General features: G+C 44.0%; 1 protein-coding gene across 16 annotated transcripts in view; it reads left to right on the top strand.

The window, feature by feature from the left end:
• The window catches only part of Cep152 (centrosomal protein 152), an 88,293-nt gene that overhangs the window by 41,392 nt on the left and 26,313 nt on the right, over positions 1-20,588 (top strand). For 15 of the 16 annotated variants that reach the window (XR_010064629.1, XR_010064628.1, XR_010064627.1 and 12 more), the window contains 7 exons: positions 938-1,207; positions 2,723-2,854; positions 5,819-6,469; positions 8,855-8,996; positions 17,289-17,453; positions 19,619-19,715; positions 20,353-20,456. Coding sequence is in view for 12 of the 16 variants with exons in the window: in XM_039106547.2 (XP_038962475.1) it covers positions 938-1,207; positions 2,723-2,854; positions 5,819-6,469; positions 8,855-8,996; positions 17,289-17,453; positions 19,619-19,715; positions 20,353-20,456 (1,561 nt within the window). In the remaining 4 variants the exon portion in view is untranslated. Of the gene's footprint in view, positions 1-937; positions 1,208-2,722; positions 2,855-5,818; positions 6,470-8,854; positions 8,997-17,288; positions 17,614-19,618; positions 19,716-20,352; positions 20,457-20,588 lie in introns of those variants that run through there. The other variant, XM_039106557.2, reaches the window with a different exon arrangement.

Here is a 20,588-nt window from a genome sequence, read left to right as displayed (position 1 = left end):
TCTGTATCCATTCCTCTGTTGAAGGACATCTGGGTTCTTTTCAGCTTCTGGCTGTTATAAATAAGGCTGCTATGAACATAGTGGAACATGTGTCTTTGTTGTATGTTGGCACATCTTTTGGGTATATGCCCAAGAGAGGTATAGCTGGATCCTCAGATAGTGCAATGTCCAATATTCTGAGGAACCTCCAGACTGATTTCCAGAGTGGTTGTACCAGTTTGAAATCCCACTAACAATGGAGGAGTGTTCCTCTTTCTCCACATCCTCGCCAGCATCTGTTGTCACCTGAGTTTTTGATCTTAGCCATTCTGACTGTTATGAGGTAGTTTTGATTTGCATTTCCCTGATGACTAAGGATGTTGAGCATTTCTTTAGGTACTTCTCAGCCATTCAATATTCCTCAGCTGAGAATTCTTTGTTTAGCTCTGTACCCCATTTTTTAATAGGGCATTTGGCTCTCTGGCATCTAACTTCTTGATTTCTTTGTATATTTTACATATTAGCCCTCTATTGGATGTAGGATTGGTAAAGAGCTTTTCCCAATCTGTTGGTTGCCATTTTGTCCTAATGACAGTGTCTTTTGCCTTACAGAAGCTTTGCAGTTTTATGAGATCCCATTTGTCGATTCTTGATCTTAGAGCATAAGCCATCAGTGGGCTAAATTTTTAACCCTCATAAAATTACTGCCCAGTATTTATCAAGTCTGTTCATTGACTGCGGCACACATGTGCCCAGTGTGCAAAACTTTTTAAACTCACCTAAAACATGAGATTATTTGAGGGATTATGAACTTTATCAATGATAATCTTTGTATCAATCACAGTGTTAGAAGGTCTCGGCACCTCTAAGGTTTTTAAGTACACCTGTAGTTGCTTTTTTGAGTAACCTTTAATTCTAGTTTTTACTTTATTTTTCTTCTCATTCCTTCTAAAAACAGAGCAGACAAAAACTCATTCAACAGCTGGAAGAGGAGTGGCAGTCCAAACTGAATCACAGTCTCCCGGCTCGGAGAAAGGCAACCTCAGACTGTGGCAGCCAGACAGACCAGGCTGCCTATCCTGCTGCCATGCCTAACGCAGAGGCATTAGTCCTGGCAGAGGAGCAGGCTCATCAAGTCCAGCAGGAGAAGGAGCTTACTGTCAAGGAGGCTCTGAGGAAGTCGGAAGTTGAGTTGGAGCTCAAGTACTGTGAGAGTATTGCACAGAAGGTAACAGAGGCCATCGGTGGAGTTTGGGGCTGCCGATTTCTGAAAAATCTGAGAATTGCTGCCTTTGAACTGGATTGTCACCTCATACATTTTAAATGTTTGTGATTTTAGGGTAGAAAGACTTCTGCAGTTTTCTCTAAAGCTTTTTTATTTCTGTTATAAAACTCTTTTTGTGTTGTTTGAGTTTTTAAAGTGCTTGCTTTCTGAGATCTCTGTGTGTGTGTGTCTGTGTGTCTGTGTGTGTGTCTGTGTGTGTGCGTGTGTGTGTATCTGTATGTCTGTGTTTGTGTGGGGTGTTTTTAACATTTAAATTAAGAATTTTTCACATTTAGTTTTATTGAAAATATTCCTCTAATGTATTTTCTAACAGTAATTTTTGATTAAGATGTTTAACAGCATTGGTGTTGAAATCTATGCAGAATTGGATCTGCAGGTGTGCCCCAAAATAGGACTTTGTAATTCCCATTAGTGGCCAAAAAGTGGTGCCATTGCCTTTCCCCTGAAGCACTCACAGCCTCACTTTAAACAGAGAGGAAACATTTTCAAAGCCATGCCATACTTAGGAAAGCATAGCCCGTGCTAATAGAATTAAGACAATCATTTTCTTATACTTAGGTTAGTTGCTGCATTCTTTATCCATGAGAGAGCAGACTGTTAAAGGCAGATAATGTCTTAAAACTCTGTCATGTATGTATTTATTATTTTACATATATCACTTTAATAAGAGACTATCGGGGACCTATGCAGTGAGTCCTAGGCCAGCCTGGTCTACATAGTGAGTCCCCAAGCCAGCAATCTTCGCAAGTCTTTACCAAGGTTAAGAGAATGTTGCTTAGAGAAGTGTTTGGAGTGTTTCTTTAGATGTATGAAATTTTAGATCATGTGAGGAAATCTAAGAAAGCTAAGAGAGTATGGAGACACACATTTCTGTAGGAACTCTTACCTTCTTGCCATAGCTTAACCACCTAGAGTTTATACATAGGCGCTTTCATTGGGAAGTGTTTGTGTCAGCTCTGCATCCGTATGCGAATAATGACCAGCTCACTCTTAAAGGTCATCAGACTCAGAATCGTTGTCTGCACCTAAAGAGCCATGTATATTCTTCTGTCCAAATTTATTCTTGACACTAAGTGTGTGTGTGCATGTGTGTGTGTGTGTGTGTGTGTGTGCGCGCGCGCTGGTGGTGAGTGAAGAGGAAGTGCTGGCTACAGTGGTTGATTCAGCTGGCACTAGGTGACCCTCCATTCTCCCAAAGCAAATAGAGCTTAGTTGGAGGTGACAGAGAGCACTGTATGAGGCCTTTGATGACTGCATTGCTCATGAGGTGCGGATTCCCACTTCCCTGTTCTGCTGTTTGCAGGGGACGGAATATACATTTAGAAAGAAGTCTTGCTGCTTATGTCTGGTATATAGTCAGTGTAGTTGGACATAAGGAGACACAATGTAAAATACGTAAGAAGGCATGCCCTGTGAAAATTTACCTTTGCTATGTCTTTCTCCTGTCATCTCCTGTAGGTGGAAACTGCTGTGCAGAATGCCCGCAGTCGCTGGATACTGGAGCTGCCCATGCTTGCAGAGTACAAGGCTCTGCTCAGAGCCCAGCAGCAGGAGTGGGCGAAGCAGCAGGAGGTGGCTGTGGCCCATAGAGTGAGTGCTGTGCTGTTCAGTCTCTGTGCTCCCACCTCCACCATCCTCCTGTCTCCACTGTCCTCCCTCCTCCACCATCCTCCCGCCTCCACAGTCCTCCCGCCTCCACTGTTCTCCCACCCCTCCATTGTTCTCCCCCCTCCACTGTCCTCCCACCTCCACTGTCCTCCCCCTCCACTGTCCTCCCACTCTACTGTGCTCCCTCCTCCACTGTCCTCCCACCTCTACTGTGCTCCCTCCTCCACTGGCCTCCCACTCCCCTGTCCTCCCATCTTCATAGCCCTCTCACCTCTGCTCTGGAACATAGGCCAGCTCCTGTGTTGACCCATCGCACTGCACATCGAGCCTTAGCAGTGGAACTTGTTCTTGCCTTTCTGTAGGGAAGACATTACGTCTCAGCTCCTTAAACCTCTCATTGTCAGCGATTGCTGCACTTAGACCCCTGCTTAGACCTCAGCAAGTGTTGGTTGAGATTGAGAACAGGTCTCTGCTGTTCACTATCCTTCTGTACATGTGAAGACTTCCTGAGTTGTCTGTAGTCCTAGAGTGCAGTGTGTTCACTGTGTAAATACCCAGCTTCCTAGAGAGTCCATGCTCCTCAAAAGATAAACCCAGATTTGCAACCACATGCCCTGCCCCCAACCTAATTTATAGGGCTTAAACTAATTCCACCCAAAAGGCAAGCAAGCTGAAAATAGCTTTAAAGTTTGACCCAGTAATTCTAATATTTATGTTGAAAAATAAAGGACTAGACCATTTTTACTGTTTAGGGAAAGGTATTGTAGTCTACACAACAGAGTGCATTTGAAAGCAAAACCTGCCTTGAATCACAACACCACAGTTCATACAAGATGGGCTTAAGGGATAGGTCCAAGGAGGAATAAATGGTTAACAAATTGTTCCAAAGCCTGGGAATAGGAGTGAGTTGCTCCACGGTGATTAGTCTTGTGGTAGCCTGCTAATACTTGGGGAAGTCATTCTAGCCACCTGTGTATCCTAGTGAATACACACTAGGTTGCTAGGGTTGGAGTCTGATAAATGAAAGTGTGGCACTGCATGCTGTAACTCCAGCACTCGAGAGATATGTCACCCAGGTCATCCTTGGCTGCAGAGAATGAGGCAAAAGTAAACCCGTAAGTAATGTCTGCATTTTCTTACTGGGTAATAAGTAGTATATGAGGATTCCTTATTTATCTCTGCTTGTGCGTCTGAAATATCTCCAAGGGAAGGGAACACAGAAGCAGTATATGCTGGGACCCCAGAGTCAAGGAAAAGAATAAAGCTAGGTAGACCATAGAACATCGAGAGCCTGAGGTCTTCACGAATTCAGAAGGCACTTCGATCCCAGCACTTAGGAGGCCGAGGCAGGGGGAGTCCCCCACCCCCATGCCTCAGTGGGTAGAATGCATGCTATGCAAGCACGGGCATCTGAGTTTGGAGCCTCGGACCCCACGCAGGCAAGTGCACCTGTAGCCCCAACACTGGGCTGGAGATGGCAGGAGCTGGAGATTGCGACAGCCTGTCTAGTGGACAGTCTAGTGACGAGTTTCAAGGCTAAGAGACTTTGTCTCTGAAAACATAAGATGGAACGCAATGGAGGAGGGAGTCCCAGGGTCTGACACCTTCACAGCACGCGTGTGCACACGCACGGTGCAGACACAGCTCTGTCTCTCTCTTCACAGCACGCGTGTGCACACGCACGGTGCAGACACAGCTCTGTCTCTCTCTCTCTCTCTCTCTTCACAGCATACGTGTGCACACGCACGGTGCAGACACAGCTCTGTCTCTCTCTCTCTCTCTCTTCACAGCACGCGTGTGCACACGCACGGTGCAGACACAGCTCTGTCTCTCTTTCTCTCTTCACAGCACGCGTGTGCACACGCACGGTGCAGACACAGCTCTGTCTCTCTCTTCACAGCACGCGTGTGCACACGCACGGTGCAGACACAGCTCTGTCTCTCTCTCTCTTCACAGCACGCGTGTGCACACGCACGGTGCAGACACAGCTCTGTCTCTCTCTCTCTTCACAGCATGCGTGTGCACATGCACAGCACAGACACAGCTCTGTCTCTCTCTTCACAGCATGCGTGTGCACATGCACAGCACAGACACAGCTCTGTCTCTCTCTCTCTTGCACACAATAAAATAAGAAGGAGAAGATAAGTCTAGTATAAGCATATTTTACCGAATGTCACACGGGGGTTTATTTTCCCCTTCATCTTTGTATTTTAAATTGCTTGTTTAGTTGGGAGCTTAGCCCAGATACTTAGGGTTTGTTGATAGTAAAAACTGTCAGAAACTGAAATGTGTGCGGCTGTCTCCTGTGTGCGGCTGTCTCCTGTGTGCGGCTGTCTCCTGTGTGCGGCTGTCTCCTGTGTGCGGCTGTCTCCTGTGTGCGGCTGTCTCCTGTGTGCGGCTGTCTCCTGTGTACTGTCTATTGTGTGCGGCTGTCTCCTGTGTGCGGCTGTCTCCTGTGTACTGTCTATTGTGTGAGGCTGTCTCCTGTGTGCGGCTGTCTCCTGTGTGCGGCTGTCTCCTGTGTGAGGCTGTCTCCTGTGTGCGGCTGTCTCCTGTGTGCGGCTGTCTCCTGTGTGAGGCTGTCTCCTGTGTGAGGCTGTCTCCTGTGTGCGGCTGTCTCCTGTGTGCGGCTGTCTCCTGTGTGAGGCTGTCTCCTGAGTGCGGCTGTCTCCTGTGTGCGGCTGTCTCCTGTGTGCGGCTGTCTCCTGTGTGAGGCTGTCTCCTGTGTGCGGCTGTCTCCTGTGTGCGGCTGTCTCCTGTGTGCTGCTGTCTCCTGAGTGCGGCTATCTCCTGTGTGCTGCTGTCTCCTGTGTGCGGCTGTCTCCTGTGTGCTGCTGTCTCCTGAGTGCGGCTATCTCCTGTGTGCTGTCTCCTGTGTGCGGCTGTCTCCTGTGTGCTGCTGTCTCCTGTATGCTGCTGTCTCATGTGTGCTGTTGTACCTTTTAGCTGTCACTTGCACTCTCTGAAGCTAAAGAGAAGTGGAAAAGTGAGCTTCAGAATATGAAGCCAAATGTAGCGTCTGTCCAGGAACTGGAAGAGAAAATCCACTCTCTGCAGAAGGAACTGGAGTTGAAGGATGAGGAAGTCCCCGTGGCTGTCAGGGCTGAGTTGGCTAAGGCCAGAAATGAATGGAACAAAGAAAAACAGGAAGAAATCCACAAGATTCAAGAACAAAACGAGGAAGATTATCGGCAGTTTTTAGAGGACCATCGAAATAAAATTAATGAGGTGCTTACAGCAGCTAAAGAGGACTTTGTGAAGCAGAAAACCGAACTACTTCTTCAGAAGGAGACAGAATTCCAGGCATGTTTGGACCAGAGTCGCAAGGAGTGGACACTGCAGGAAGCCCAGCGGACACAATTGGAAGTCCATCGGTACGAGGAAGACATCCTCACTGTGCTTGACTTTCTCCTGAGGGACACCCAGTTGGAATATGATGGTGATTCACAAGGCAAGCAGCTTTTGGAAGTCATGTCAGTTTGTTCTTCAAAATGGACATCTGTTCAGTATTTTGAGAAAGTCAAAGCCTGCATACACAAAGCTCTTCAAGATACACTGTCCTTGCTTATAGACAACATTGCCTCAGAACGGGAGAAGGTATGTTTTTACAGAGAGCTGTTGATTACGATTGCAGAAAGTGGACAAGAGGGTTTGTCTTGTCATCATTTTACGATTAGTAGATTAGGATGTGTGTTTTCACTGATGATTTTATAAGCTTTAGTGAAGCAGGTCTACTGGGTTACATTTGTTGCTGGACTTTTTTTTTTAATTGCTTCATAACTCCATCACTGTGAGGCAGGACATTTGACCTCTAGACATCTTTTACTTAGACATGCATGCGTTATTTTTATAAGGATATAACATTTAGAAAGTAAATAATTGTGTTCCTAACCACTTTGGTAAGTATTCATCATATTAAGACAGAGGGTTAGTTATTTTTGTTTTGGTTTTCTTTTTGTTCTTGAAGAGGTTAGAAGTCAATTTCTTGTCCTCAGTGAATTTATACAAAAAGTTCCAGTAAGGTCCCAAAATTGTTAAAAGAAACAAGCAAACAAAAGGTTTGATTCATTTACTGAAATTCTTAGAGTCCAGTTTCATAGATGTCCTATGTGTGTGCTTGCAGAATGAATTCCCTGTGTTCTTTTAGTCACACAAACACTGTCTAAGACCAGTTAAAACCAGTCTGACCAACTTAGGATTGAAGAGATGAGGCATTGATGACATTTTTAGACTCGTGTTGTAGTATCTGGTCAGCTGTTTCAGTGTTTAAGACTAGAAGTGGGGGAGTGTCTGATAAGATACTCTGAGCAAGCTTTAGACATCAGAGTTTGGGTCTGGGAAGAAGTCACAAAGGCTTCTCAAGGCCACTTTTGAGCATCTGGGGCTAATGTCTACCGGAAATGCTTATATGATGGGGATGGGTGTTCTGGTGTAAGAGACAAATTATCGAGTTGCTTTGGGCAAACCCATGTTGTGGTTGACCCTCCCTGGCCCAGCTCTAAGCTTGGTATCTGTTGGCCTGTGTGCATCCTCTATAAATGAAAATGGACCTTAGAGCCAGAGGAGCTGATGTGGTCAGTGCACCTCATCCTGGTTCATGTGTTTATCCTAGATTTTACAACAGTATTGCTATTACATAGTTGCCATCAATAAAACTGACTGGCAAGAGCACTTCCCAAGAGCATTGCTAAATACTTCATTGAGAATAATGGGGGAAAATAATGAAAATAAGAAAAATAGCAAGTTTTAAGAGTATAAGTGATAAAATTATGCCAGTGTTTCCAAAAGACTCCCAATTTTTACAAGTAAAAACGTGGTACCACCTTTCACCTGCACGTGTTTATTAAAGGTGTTTATAATATTCATATTTAGTTGCTCAGGAGTTTGACCTTTCCTATAGTGAAAATGCAAATTTTCAAGGTCTTCTCATCTGGAGGTCTGTCAGGGCTTCTAATTGCACAAGCAGTGGGAGCTCATCTGTGTGACCTATCTGGCTCATGGCTGTGGACATGAGACAATCAGCTAAGAGTTTAGATGTTCACAGCTGTCCTTGGGTGGGTCAAATTCCATTCCTGAGGAAGATGACTTGAAACGCCTAATCTCCAGTTTGTCATAGAAGCAGCACAGCTCAGGACACTGTGGGTCACTCAGTGATCCCACTTTCGCAGTATACTCTCCATAAATACAAAAGGCTGATTTATACTTTGTTAAACCCATAGGATTTAGAATTGCTCGTGGAAATTGAAGTAGACCCCCCACCCCAAAGCCTGCAAGGACGGAAAGGTGCAGGAAATGAGAAAGACAATTCTCAAGAAATTATTTATCAAAAGATACTAATAAAATAGCTCTTAATGGATAGAAGAAAATGGAAGTATTCTTGGAAGAATTTCAAGCAAACTTAAGGTGGTGCATTCTGTCCCCCTCCAGAGACAAGAGAGCGACACCATGTGCTCTGTTTCTTTGGTAGGTAGTAGGCGTCTGAAATCTGGAAACCGCGCTTTAAAGCCCGTGAGAGTGATGGGCACTAAGGGCCTTCCGTGTTAGCGAGGAAAGGGCTTGTGCCACAGATCATTTCTGTAAGCATCGTCTGTCTTTAATTTGGCATCAAGTGGTCTTTTCTACCGAGGAACAGAATATGTTAAAGTACTTATTTTGGATATGTTAGGAAGTAAAATATTTGTATCATAGTGGCTAGTGAAAGTGTGTTAGCTTTTCCGGAGTAATTCCAAAACCATTCACTATCTCCCGTCTTGTGGTGTAGCCAGACAGGGAGGCCTGACCATTGGCACATTGGATGCTGTTCATACACCGTCCTGAGAGAGAGTTACTGCTGACATTTGAGCAAGGTTGTTGACAGGCAGTGCTTTCTTTTTGTATTTTTAATATTGGAGTTATATTTCTTTATTCTTTAATGTTAGGATTTTAAACAAATATTTGTAGATATTTTCCCCAGGCATTAAGAATGAAGACATTTTATTTCAGAGAAATGTGGTCAAGACCTCTGCAGATGCTGTCAGCTGGAACACTGGTCAGGGAGATTCTGGGGTCCCAGCACCCCTTCCTGTCTCCACCTCTGGACCCTGTGCACAGTCGTCGGCCTTGCTGGAAGCGGAAGCAGAAACCGGTACTGATTTTGTTTCCTGTCTAGATTGCAGTTGGTGTTTAGGGGCAGGGCTCACTTAGACCCTCCTCCATCCTGACGTGCTTCCTTCCGTCAAGGATGAGGACGGAGAGTTCCATAGAGCAGTCGGACAGTTAATCCAAGCCGTTGAGAAACAAGTGTTTCACATTCGAGAAGTGCTGAATAGGAAACAGTGGAGCGTGTGCATTCAAACCCCTTCAACTGGCATCAGTTCTTTCTCTTTTTATTTAATTAAAATAAGATTACATCATTCAGTTTCTCCCTCACCTCCCTTCATTCCCTTCTGTCCTTTTACTTCACTATTATTGGTGTGTGTGTGTGTGTGTGTGTGTGTGTGTGTGTGTGTGTGTGTGTGTGAATAAATAGATAATTGCAGTCTATTTAGTGTTGCTTATGAGTATTTAATTTCAGGGCAGACCATTTAGAATTGGATAGTCCGTGCACTCATTCCTGGGAAAGACTAATTTATTCATTCTCTTTCTCTCCCCCCCCTTCCATCCCTTTCTCCCCCTTCCTCCCTTGTCTCTCCCTCTTTCTCTCCCTCTCCCTGCCCCCCCCCCCATCTTTTGCATTCCTTAGTTCTTTGTTAGGGGCGGGGCCCTGGGAGAAATACCTTATCTACTTTGGCATGTCACCTGGTATTGTAATTGTTCAGGCCTTGTTTACACAGCCGTTTTGTGGAGATTTCATTAGTGCAGCTTTCTTGTCATATCTAGGAAATATAACCTTACGTCAGACTCCCCCACCCCCATCTCCGTGATGTCCCTGAGCCATGTAGGAGTTACGTTGCAAATGTATCATTTAGAAACGGGTGCCCCACAAACAGCGTTCTGACCTGTTGCAGCTTCTGCAGAAGGATATTTTTTGAGGAGAGGCGAGAGCTTCATTTATCTGTGGGTTGCTCAGTGTCGTGGTTTGTGGGTGTGACAGCTGGGGGACCTCTGACTGCTTTTCTCCCTTGAGCTTGTATATCAACATGTGGTACTAAGAAAGGTGGTTTTCAGGGAGGAGACTTTCAGTTTAGATCCAGCTCAAATCCCCCAAAGTGTGTGTTGTCCTCTGCAATAGGGACAATTTCATCTTCAATTTCAGGGAGGCAGCCAAGGGCAGTGTAAGTCCTTGTTTTGGGAGTCTCTTAGACTAACTTGGCAACTAAAACTCAAAAGGTTTCTCATGCCTGGTACTGGGCTTTGTTGGATCTGTGACTCACGGGAAGTCATTATGTCCCCATGTATCATAACTTCATTTATGTTGTGTGTATGCATGTGGTATGCACGTGTATGCGTGTGTGTGCTCACATACATGTATATAATGCTAGGTAAATATACACTATGATCCCTATGGCTATTTCAAACTGTTATTTTACTGTTATTTATCCATTCTCCCCTCCATGTTGTCCCTCTTCCCCATTTATCCTGTTTCCCTGGTTGTTTCTCCTGTTATATTTTATGTTTGATGTGTATATGTGTGCATGTGTACGTGCAGTCGTAGGGTAGGGACACATGTAGTACATGTAGTACATGTGTGGAGATCAAAGGACAACTTTATAGTCTGCTTTCCTTCTATGGTGTCTGGGGCTAAAACCCAAGCAACCAGGCACGTGCAGCAGTGCTTCTACCACTGGGCCATCCTGCCAGTGTCTTATCATGGTAGCCTTTCTGAGAGGCTCTGATGGCTGTTGTAGGTGTGCAAATTTCAGGACGGGAATGGTGCTACTCTACCTGCTTCTATCACATAACAAAGTGCATGGTAATGCGTAAGCGTTTGATGCAGTAAGATTTCGACTTTTTCAGGTAACATCTTTCAAGTTTTAAAAATTTTAAATTTATGTGTTTGAGTATTTTGCCTGATTTCTGTGTATCACAGAAGCCAGAAGAGGGCATGGAGTTACAGTTTGAGTCCCCATAAGGGTGCTGGGAATCGAACCCAACTCCTGTGGAAGAGCAGCCAGTGTGCTAAACTGCAGAGTCATCGCTCCAGCCCCCAAGTAACTTATACCTCATACTATGCCAAGGCCCTTCACAGTCAAGAGTTTACCTGGTAATAGCAGGCTATGGCCTATTCCCTGAGATTTCTGAACCAGTAACAGACAAATTCACAAGACCCCATCCCTTCCAGTGAACTGACTCCTTGTGTTTGATCCTGCCCTGTGCACGCCCTTCTGCTGCAGAACTGCCATTTTGTTAGAATCTGGAAGAGCTGACAGAGGCTGGGGCAAATCCTGTGTACTGGCTCACACATCCCCGTTCACTTCCGGCTCACACATCCCCCGTTCACTTCCGGCTCACACATCCCCATTCACTTCAGGCTCACACATCCCCGTTCACTTCAGGTCCCTGGATCGTGAGTTGTCGGGTGCTTTCATCATCATCCTCATCATCATCGTCCTCGTCAGAACCTTTCCCCTGACCTCGGGTTCTAGGCGGCCGGAGGATGATAGATCCTAGTCTGTGTTTTGTTTTTTATATTTCATTTGTAATGGCATGAGAGTTCTGTAATCTGTTAAATGGTAGAGATAAAATTTAGGTGTGACTTGGCTTCCTATGGCAGTAATTGGCCTGGGCCAAAGACCAGCGGCACTGTATGAAGATTTTCCTTCTCATTTCTCTTGTCATTTTCCTTAAGCATATCCATAAGCTCATTATGAAAGTCCTTTATAGTACTACTTCTGGAAGTTACCACAGGGGGTGTTAGCTTTGGATACAGTTTCCTAATCTTATTGTTTTTCAGTAATTTTGACTGATGATAAAATATTTTGACACATGCCAAGAACATAGGCATGGAGGGAAGTAGGCAAGCTAACAGCCAGTGACGCAGCACTTGGTAAGAAGTAGAAGGTCTTTGTATTTTTTTAAAAGATTTATTTATTTTATTTATATGAGTACACTGTAGCTTTTTTTTTTTTTTTTTTTTTTTTAGATACAACAGAAGAGGGCATTGGATCCCATTACAGATGGTTGTGAGCCATCATGTGGTTGCTGGGAATTGAACTCAGGACTTTTGGAAGAGCAGTCAGTGCTCTTAACCGCTGAGCTATCTAAGATCAGGAATTCAAGGCCCATACCTAAGCATAGTAAAAGCAATATACAGCAAACCAGTAGCCAACATCAAACTAAATGAAGAGAAACTTGAAGTAATCCCACTAAAATCAGGGACTAGACAAGGCTGCCCACTCTCTCCCTATGTATTCAACATAGTACTTGAAGTCCTAGCCAGAGCAATCAGACAACAAAAGGAGGTCAAAGGGATACAAATTGGAAAGGAAGAAGTCAAAATATCACTATTTGCAGACGATATGAGAGTATACCTAAGTGACCCCAAAAGTTCCACCAGAGAACTACTAAGCCTGATAAACAACTTCAACTAAGTGTCTGGATATAAAATTAACTCAAACAAATCAGTAGCCTTCCTCTATGCAAAGGATAAACAGGCTGAGAAAGAAATTAGGGATATGACACCCTTCATAGTAGTCACAAATAACATAAAATACCTAAGTGTGACTCTAACCAAACAAATGAAAGATCTGTATGATAAGAACTTCAAATCTCAGAAGAGAGAAATTGAAGATCTCAGATAATGGAAAGATCTCCCATATTCATGGATTGGCAGGATTAATATAGTAAAAATGACCATCTTGCCAAAAGCAATCTACAGATTCAATGCAATCCCCATCAAAATTCCAACTCAACTTGCAAATTCATTTAGAATAACAAAAAACCCAGGATAGTTAAAACTATCCTCATCAATAAAAGAAATTCTATGGGAATCACCATCCCTGACCTCAAGCAGTATTACAGAGCAATAGTGATAAAAACTGTATGGTATTGGTACAGAGACAGGCAGGTAGCTCAATGGAATAGAATTGAAGACCCAGAAATGAACCCACACACCTATGGTCACTTGATCTTTGACAAAGGAGCTAAAACCATCCAGTGGAAAAAAGATAGCATTTTCAACAAATGGTGCTGGTTCAATTGGAGGTCAGCATGTAGAAGAATGCAAATTGATCCATTCTTATCGCCCTGTACAATGCTCAAGTCCAAGTGGATCAAGGACCTCGACATAAAACCAGATACACTCAAATTAATAGAAGAAAATTTAGGGAAGAGCCTCAAAAACATGGGCATTGGCGAAAATTTCCTGAACAGAACAGCAATGGCTTATGAGCTAAGATCAAGAATTGACAAATGGGACCTCATAAAAGGCAAAGGACACTGTCATTAGGACAAAATGGCAACCAACAGATTGGGAAAAGATCTTTACCAATTCTACATCCAATAGAGGGCTAATATCCAATATATAGAAAGAACTCAAAAAGTTAGACTCCAAAGAATAAAATAACCCTATTAAAAAGTGGGGGACAGAGCTAAACAAAGAATTCTCAGCTGAGGATTATCGAATGGCTGAGAAACACCCAAAGAAATGTACAACATCCTTAGTCATCAGGGAAATGCAAATCAAAACAATACTGAGATTCCACCTTGCACCAGTCAGAATGGGTAAGATAAAAATCTCAGGTGACAGCAAATGCTGGCGAGGATGTGGAGAAAGAGGAACACTACTCCTTGTTGGTGGTGGGATTGCAAACTGGTACAACCACTCTGAAAATCAGTCTGGAGGTTCCTCAGAAAATTGGACATAGTCTACCTGAGGACTCAGCTATACCACTCCTGGGCATATACACAAAAGATGCTCCCACATATAACAAGGATACATGCTGTACTATGTTCATAGCAGCCTTATTTATAATAGCCAGAAGCTGAAAAGAACCCAGATGTCCTTCAACAGAGGAATGGATACAGAAAATGTGGTACATCTACACAATGGAGTACTAGTCAGCTATTAAAAACAATGACTTCATGAAATTCATAGACAAATGAATGGAACTAGAAAATATCCTGAGTGAGGTAACCCCAACACAAAAAACACACATGGTATGCATTCGCTGATAAGTGGTTATTAGTCCAAAAACTTGGAATACACGAGATACAATCCACAGACCACATGAAGCTCGAAGGACTAGCAAAGAGTGGATGCTTCAGTCCTTCTTTTTTTTTTTTTTTTGTTCTTTTTTTTTTCGGAGCTGGGGAACGAACCCAGGGCCTTGTGCTTCCTAGGTAAGTGCTCTACCACTGAGCTAAATCCCCAGCCCCTGCTTCAGTCCTTCTTAAAAGGAGGAACAAAAATATTCATAAGCGACGAGATATGGAGATAAAGTGTAGAACAAACAGTGAAGGAGAGGCCATTCAGAGACTGCCCTGATGACCTGGAGATCCAGCCCATCTATATACAACCCCCAAACTCAGACAGTATTGCTGATGGCAAGAAGTGCATGTTGATAGGAGCCTGATATAGCTTTCTCCTGAGAGGCTCTGCCAGAGCCTGACAAATACAGAGGATTTTTTTCAGCCAACCATTGAACTGAGAATGGGGTCCCACTGGAGGAGTTAGAGAAAGGATTGAAGTAGCTGAAGAGGCTTGCAACCCCATGAGAACAACAATGCCAACCAACCAGAGCTCCCAGGGACTAACCCACCATCCAAAGAGTATACAAGGACAGACCCATGGCTCCAGCTACATGTGTAGCAGAGAATGGCCTTGTTGGGCACCAATGGGAGGAGAAGCCCTTGGTCCTGTCAAGACTAGATGCCCCAGTGTAGGGGATGTCAGGGCAGGGAGGTGGGAAGGGATGGGTGGGTGGGGGAACACTCTCATAGAAGAAGGGGGAGGGCGATGGGATAGGGAGTTTATGGATAGGAAACCAGGAAAGGGTCTAATATTTGGAATGTTAATAAAAAATATCCAATAAAAAATGTAAAATAAAAAAAGGATACCGGGCTGGAGAGATGGCTCAGCGGGTAAGAGCACCCGACTGCTCTTCCAGAGGTCCTGAGTTCAATTCCCAGCAACCACATGGTGGCTCACAACCATCTGTAAAGAGATCTGATGCCCTCTTCTGGTGTATCTGAAGACAGCTACAGTGTACTTATATATAATAAATAAAATTTAAAAAAAAAAAAAAGGATACCAAACTTTTAACCAGTTACAATAAATTTTATTTTCCCGATAAGAAAAAAACAAAGAAAGAAATAGAAGGTCTGTTGTACTCTCCCACTGCTCCTTCCACAGCGTCTCCCAGGCAGCGTTAACAGAGCTGATTTTCAAGTCTTTTTGTTGCTTTTTCTTTTCTTTATACATACATACATATACATAAATTTAAACATTATAACAATTGATGAATATACATTCTTGTAATCTGAGTTTTTTCACGTGACGACATGCCACTCAGCGGGCCCCTGTGCTGACACTCAGTTTATCTGTTTTTATCAATATAGACTGTGGTACTGTTCACAGGTATTAGTCACAGTTTAGCTATTCCTTGTCCGTAGACATGTTTGCCTGATTTTTAGTCTCACCATCAGCATCTCACGTCTGGAATCCACTGGCTGTGCCAGTGTGATGCTTCTACAACTCTGCGTTATGAACATAAACAGCATCACTGGAAAGACCCGGAGCAGTCAGGAGGGCTACGAGGGATGTCCCTGGACCTGACTCCCAAAATGACCCATACGCCTTCCCCGCGCTCCCCCGCATCTGTTCCTCCTCCAGCGCATCGTTTGCAGTTGTAGCCACCCATCTTCCCTAACACTTCTGTGTAACTTTTTATAAATTCTATGTGTTGCTGGGAGCAATATTGTTATTACTGTGTTCTCACTATATGCTAGATACTAGCCCACAGGATTCTGTTTATGGCTCCCCAACATTTTAAATGGATTTTCAAATTTGGAGATAATTTCAAACTTACAAAAAGATTGTTAAAAGAATAAAAGTAGTTTCCCAGAACACTCGTTTAGCTAGTTGTAGCTGTTGAGGACTTTCTGTTTTGTTCATATTTATATATGTGTGTGTGTGTGTGTGTGTGTGTGTGTGTGTGTGTGTGTGTGTGTGTGTGTGATGCCATTCATTGTAGAACTATCTGAGGGTGTGGTACTTTCCATAATTGTGATCTTTTATGCCTAACTGCCTCAGGCTGTGTTTTCTAAGAATAGGGATTTTCCTTTGTGTGCTCCTAGTACAGTATATTTAACATTGAGGTATCAACTGCTGTCTCCTTCCCGTTTTGTCAGCTGACCCCCGGGCTGCCTAGTATAGCACTGACTGTGCACTGCCCCGTTTACCTGGCGGGCGCCCGTTAGGTAACTGCTGTCTCATCCTTTGCTGCAGAGCCTTCCCACGGCTTCCCTCTGCCTTTCATCACTTGAAATGTTGAGGACTAAATTTCTCTCTCACCTCCCGCCTTTTTTAAACAGAACTTACTCACTTGGAGCTTATCTGTTCTCAGATTGTGTCATCTTGGCTGAAAGTCTGCTGTCTCGTCACATCTGGAAATACACAGTGTCCATTTTTCTTTTATTGTTGAGGCTGATTTTGATCACCTGGTGACAAAAGCCATGTGCAGTTTATTCACTGTGTAATCACTGCCCTCCCTCCATCAGCAGCCAGGAAGCTCCGTAGGGAGCACGTTGAGGGCCAGGCAAACGACCTCTCACTAAAGCTTTCTCGTACTGTGGCACTCACTGCTGACTCTTCCCCCATCCTCTCAGTACTCGTAAAATAATCCTTTCAACTCTAACCGTGTCTCTATATTTACCAGTTGGTTTCAGCATGTTTTTATAGTAAAATCTTTGCTTACTGGATCATTCATCCAACTATTTGTCTATCCATCTTCCTCAGTATTTGTATGATTCACATATTTTTATTTTTCAATACCTTACAATTCATTAGTGTATTTAATCACTGCTCAAATTGCCCAGACTTACCTAGGGAAAGCTTTCAGATTATTGCCCATGTCCTTGTTCTGTGCTCATAATTCTTACTTCTTTTTTTACTTTCTAGCTTGGCAAGATATTTCTGTTTTATTTTGTATATACTATCTTCTATTTTTGAGGTTAGCCATTTCTTTAAAAATTCTAGTTCTCTTTATGGAGAATGGTATTCAATATTAAGATCTCGGCATTAGGCTTTATAGCAATTTTAAACTGGTTGCTATTATCAAGTCTTGTGTATCAAAGCATTAAGCCTATGGAGGCTAAGTAACCAATCAGCAAATAGTGGGACTGGAGCTCAGCCCCGTCTCCTTCTTGAGCACCCAGCTCTTTGAATTCTGCTGTGCCTTTGGCCATGTGTTCTGCCGTCTGGGTTCCTGTTTTCTTGCTTGGCCCCTTAACCCAAAAGTTTTATAAAAAGGTCTTGTATCATTTAATTTTTTTACAGATAAAAAGATCTTTGAAATGAAAGATTTATGCTGTGGACACTGCTTTCAGGAACTTGAAAAGGAAAAGCAGGAGTGTCAAGATCTGAGAAGGAAACTGGAGAAGAGCCGCAGGCACCTTCAGCATTTAGAAAGGACGCACAAAGCCACGGTGGAGAAACTTGGAGGTTAGCACATCCGGCTCACTGCCACTGGAGGAGGCTGGTGGGTCCTGGCTGAAAAGTTCAGATGGAATGTTTTGTTGATATGGGCACCAGTTCTCTCTTGGGGTCAATATAAACCAGTTTTGATCTGTATTTACTAATTGAATTAAAGAGCTTAACATTCCTTTCTTGATTGATCAGACAGCGTTTGCAAGTCAAGCTTTGCTTTGGGAGGCGGACCTAGCATAAATAAAGCATGTGGGTCTGGGCCAGCTTCTATCCAGTCCTCTTGCGCGCGCTATCAGGGTTATCTGCTACTTGTCCCGTTTCCTGTCTGAACTGCAGGCTTTACCCACTCCTCCACCTTCCTCTGTACCACTAGCCTTCACCTGTTCTCTTGACTGTACATTATGTCTGAAATGTTCCCCGTTTTCTTTGCGTCTGGCTGTCACACTGTCATGTAGACTTGACCCCACCAGTTACTCCTTGGTCTAACTTTCATGCTTTAGGATTAACTCACAAAATGCTGTTCCTGCAACATCCTCTTTGACTTTCCCAACTGTGAGAAGTGGGCACAGCTGTGTGGTCATGTACCTCTGCTTGACTTTCTCCATTCGCAATGTTGTCTTCCTATGTTCTCCTAGCTGGAGACCATCTATGCCTCATCTCATTTATCTTCAGTCTTAGTGCTAACCACAATATTCGCAACGGTAAATGTTTGAGTGAATAATTATAATCGAAAACCCCGAACCTGAATACCAGGGTCTCAAACAGTTGTGTGTGGGGGTGGGAGGGTGGGGGTGGGGAGAGGCAAGCGAGCACTCACTTAGTCTTCCATTCCCTTCTAGGCTTACCTGGCTGTCAGCATCCACCGCCCAGCCTTTCTGCTTCCTTTCCCTACTGTAGTCCAGCCTTCATAAGGCAGCTAAAAATGGATTGGATTGTAATACCTTACTGTTAGACCCCTGCTCAGTAACCGTGATTTATACACAGTAATCTTAGCACTGTACACTGTGACCACAGAATAGTGTTTTATTTATGTATTTAGAAACAGAATCTCATCATATAGCCCTGGCTAGCCTGGGACTGGCTTTGCAGGCTAAGTTGCCTTTGACTTCACAGAGATCTGCCTGCTTCAGCCCCTGAGCTCTGAGGTGGAAGCCATGCGTCACCATACCTGGTATAAAATAGGCATTTTGAAGCTGTTATCTTGAATAATTCACAAACTCCAGGGAAAGTGGGTGCTTCTCGGGAAACAGCAGGCTGAGGAAAGGGCCAGGGCTGAAGTAAGGCATTTGATAGCTGTAGCCGCTGTAAGTCCATAAGTCTATTCGACTCTTAAGTCTGTTATGTGAAATCTGCAGGTCTGCTTGCTTGTTTAAAGTTCCTTTTTGATAGCATTTACCGGAGAGTAGCAGAGCAAGTGGCGTCAAAGTCCACTGAGTGTGTCTTAGCTCCTGACTCTGCTGGTGGGTGGGTGGCTTTGTTCACAGTTACTGAGTGTTGGTTTGCCAGGATTTGGAAGAGGTTTTATACATTTGTTGTTTTATCCATGCTGTGATTTGTAAGGTACGTAACACTGTTCCCATTTCACACATGGGACAAACTCAGGCTTAGAAAGAGGAGTTTGCTCAGGCCCACCCAACTCTTACTTCACCTCAGGTTAAGCATCTACAGGGCACACTTCCAGCTTCATATCCCCTGAGCTCTGTCAGCCTCCTGTGAACACTTTATAGTATTTTTTCAAAGTGGTACCTACTTTAGACTATTTTCTCTTTATTTTATATCGAGGTTTTTCTCAATGATTTATATGAATTCTAAGCTAGAGGCCAAGCATATGTAGAATTAGAAAATTCAGTAGATCTTTGTGGGGATGTAGTTTGGTGGTAGAACTCTTGCATATCCTATGCAGTGCTGAGTTTTAGCCATTGTTCTACAAAAAACCCAAAACAGACCCATTCTGGAGAGCTTCCATTTAGCTGGGATATACACAGACAGCTAGACACGAGGTTCAGGATGTGTACAGTGGAGAGGAAGATTAAGCAGGTTTTAGATGCTCAGAAAACTGTAAAAGGAGCTTCAGCGCCAGGCTGACGGAGGAATGCGAGCCGGAAGGAGGCAGCCCCCACTGAAGGCACTGCGTACAAACTGTGGGACGGTGCAGCAGACTAACAGGCTTTCTGTTACAGAGGAGAACAGCAGGGTGGTTGAAGAACTAATAGAGGAGAACCATGACATGAAGAATAAGCTGGAGACACTGAGGGCCCTTTGCAGAACACCGCCACAGTAAGAGTGCAGGTCATACGGGCCTTAATGGCAGGGGAACTGTCGCTCGCCCTGTCTTATTTCACTGAAGTGTCTTCACGGGGAAGACTGCTATTATTCTGTTGTTGTACGTCACTTAGGCTATTGGACGTGTGCAATGTTAAAAAAATGGGGCTTGGGGATTATCGTGACCTTTACTGGCACGGTTAGAGAAGCCTTTCCCTGCGTTCTAGGGACCTCCTACAATGTGCACTTCAGTGCATTTTCCTTGTGTGGATTTGTAGATATTTACCGAGGCAATCATAATGTTGATTTCCTCTGTTGTTGTTGTTTTTATTGAGATAAGGCTTAGTCTTTCCCAAGGCTAGCCTCACATGTGCCTCAAGATTACCTTGTTTCAGCCTCAGTCCAGTGAGTGCTGGGACTGCAGGTGTGTGCCACCATACTCGGTGTCTGGGGATGGAGCCCAGGGCTTCATGGGTGCTAAGGGAGCACCTTCCTAACAGCTCCCTCCCTGGCCTTCCTCTGACCTAATGACTGAACCATGGCAGCTCCTTTGTGGGAGGTGCTGGGACAGCTCGGGTGGTCTTATAGAGTACACATTCCAAGCAAAGCTCTCTACTCACAGCCTCTGTGGTTCTATGATCTGTGTTTTTAGGTCACTGTCTGCAGGAGCCGCTGAGAGTGCTAGGCTGCTCTGCAGTGGGCAGGCCTTGGAAGAACTCCGAGGGCAGTACATTAAAGCTGTGAAAAAAATTAAACGTGAGTCTCCAAAGGGGTTCTCAAGATCCTTGCTGGCATGGGCCTTTTTTTTTTTTTTTTTTTTTTTTTTTGCACTGTCGTGAAATGGAAATTTAGGGTTTACCATTTTAGTGACTTTTCCAAACCTCCTTT

Source organism: Rattus norvegicus, chromosome 3 (assembly GCF_036323735.1).
Source record: "Rattus norvegicus strain BN/NHsdMcwi chromosome 3, GRCr8, whole genome shotgun sequence".
Classification (NCBI taxonomy): domain Eukaryota; kingdom Metazoa; phylum Chordata; class Mammalia; order Rodentia; family Muridae; genus Rattus; species Rattus norvegicus.
Note: the sequence above shows the minus strand (reverse complement) of the source record. Positions and strands in the feature narration are given on the sequence as shown.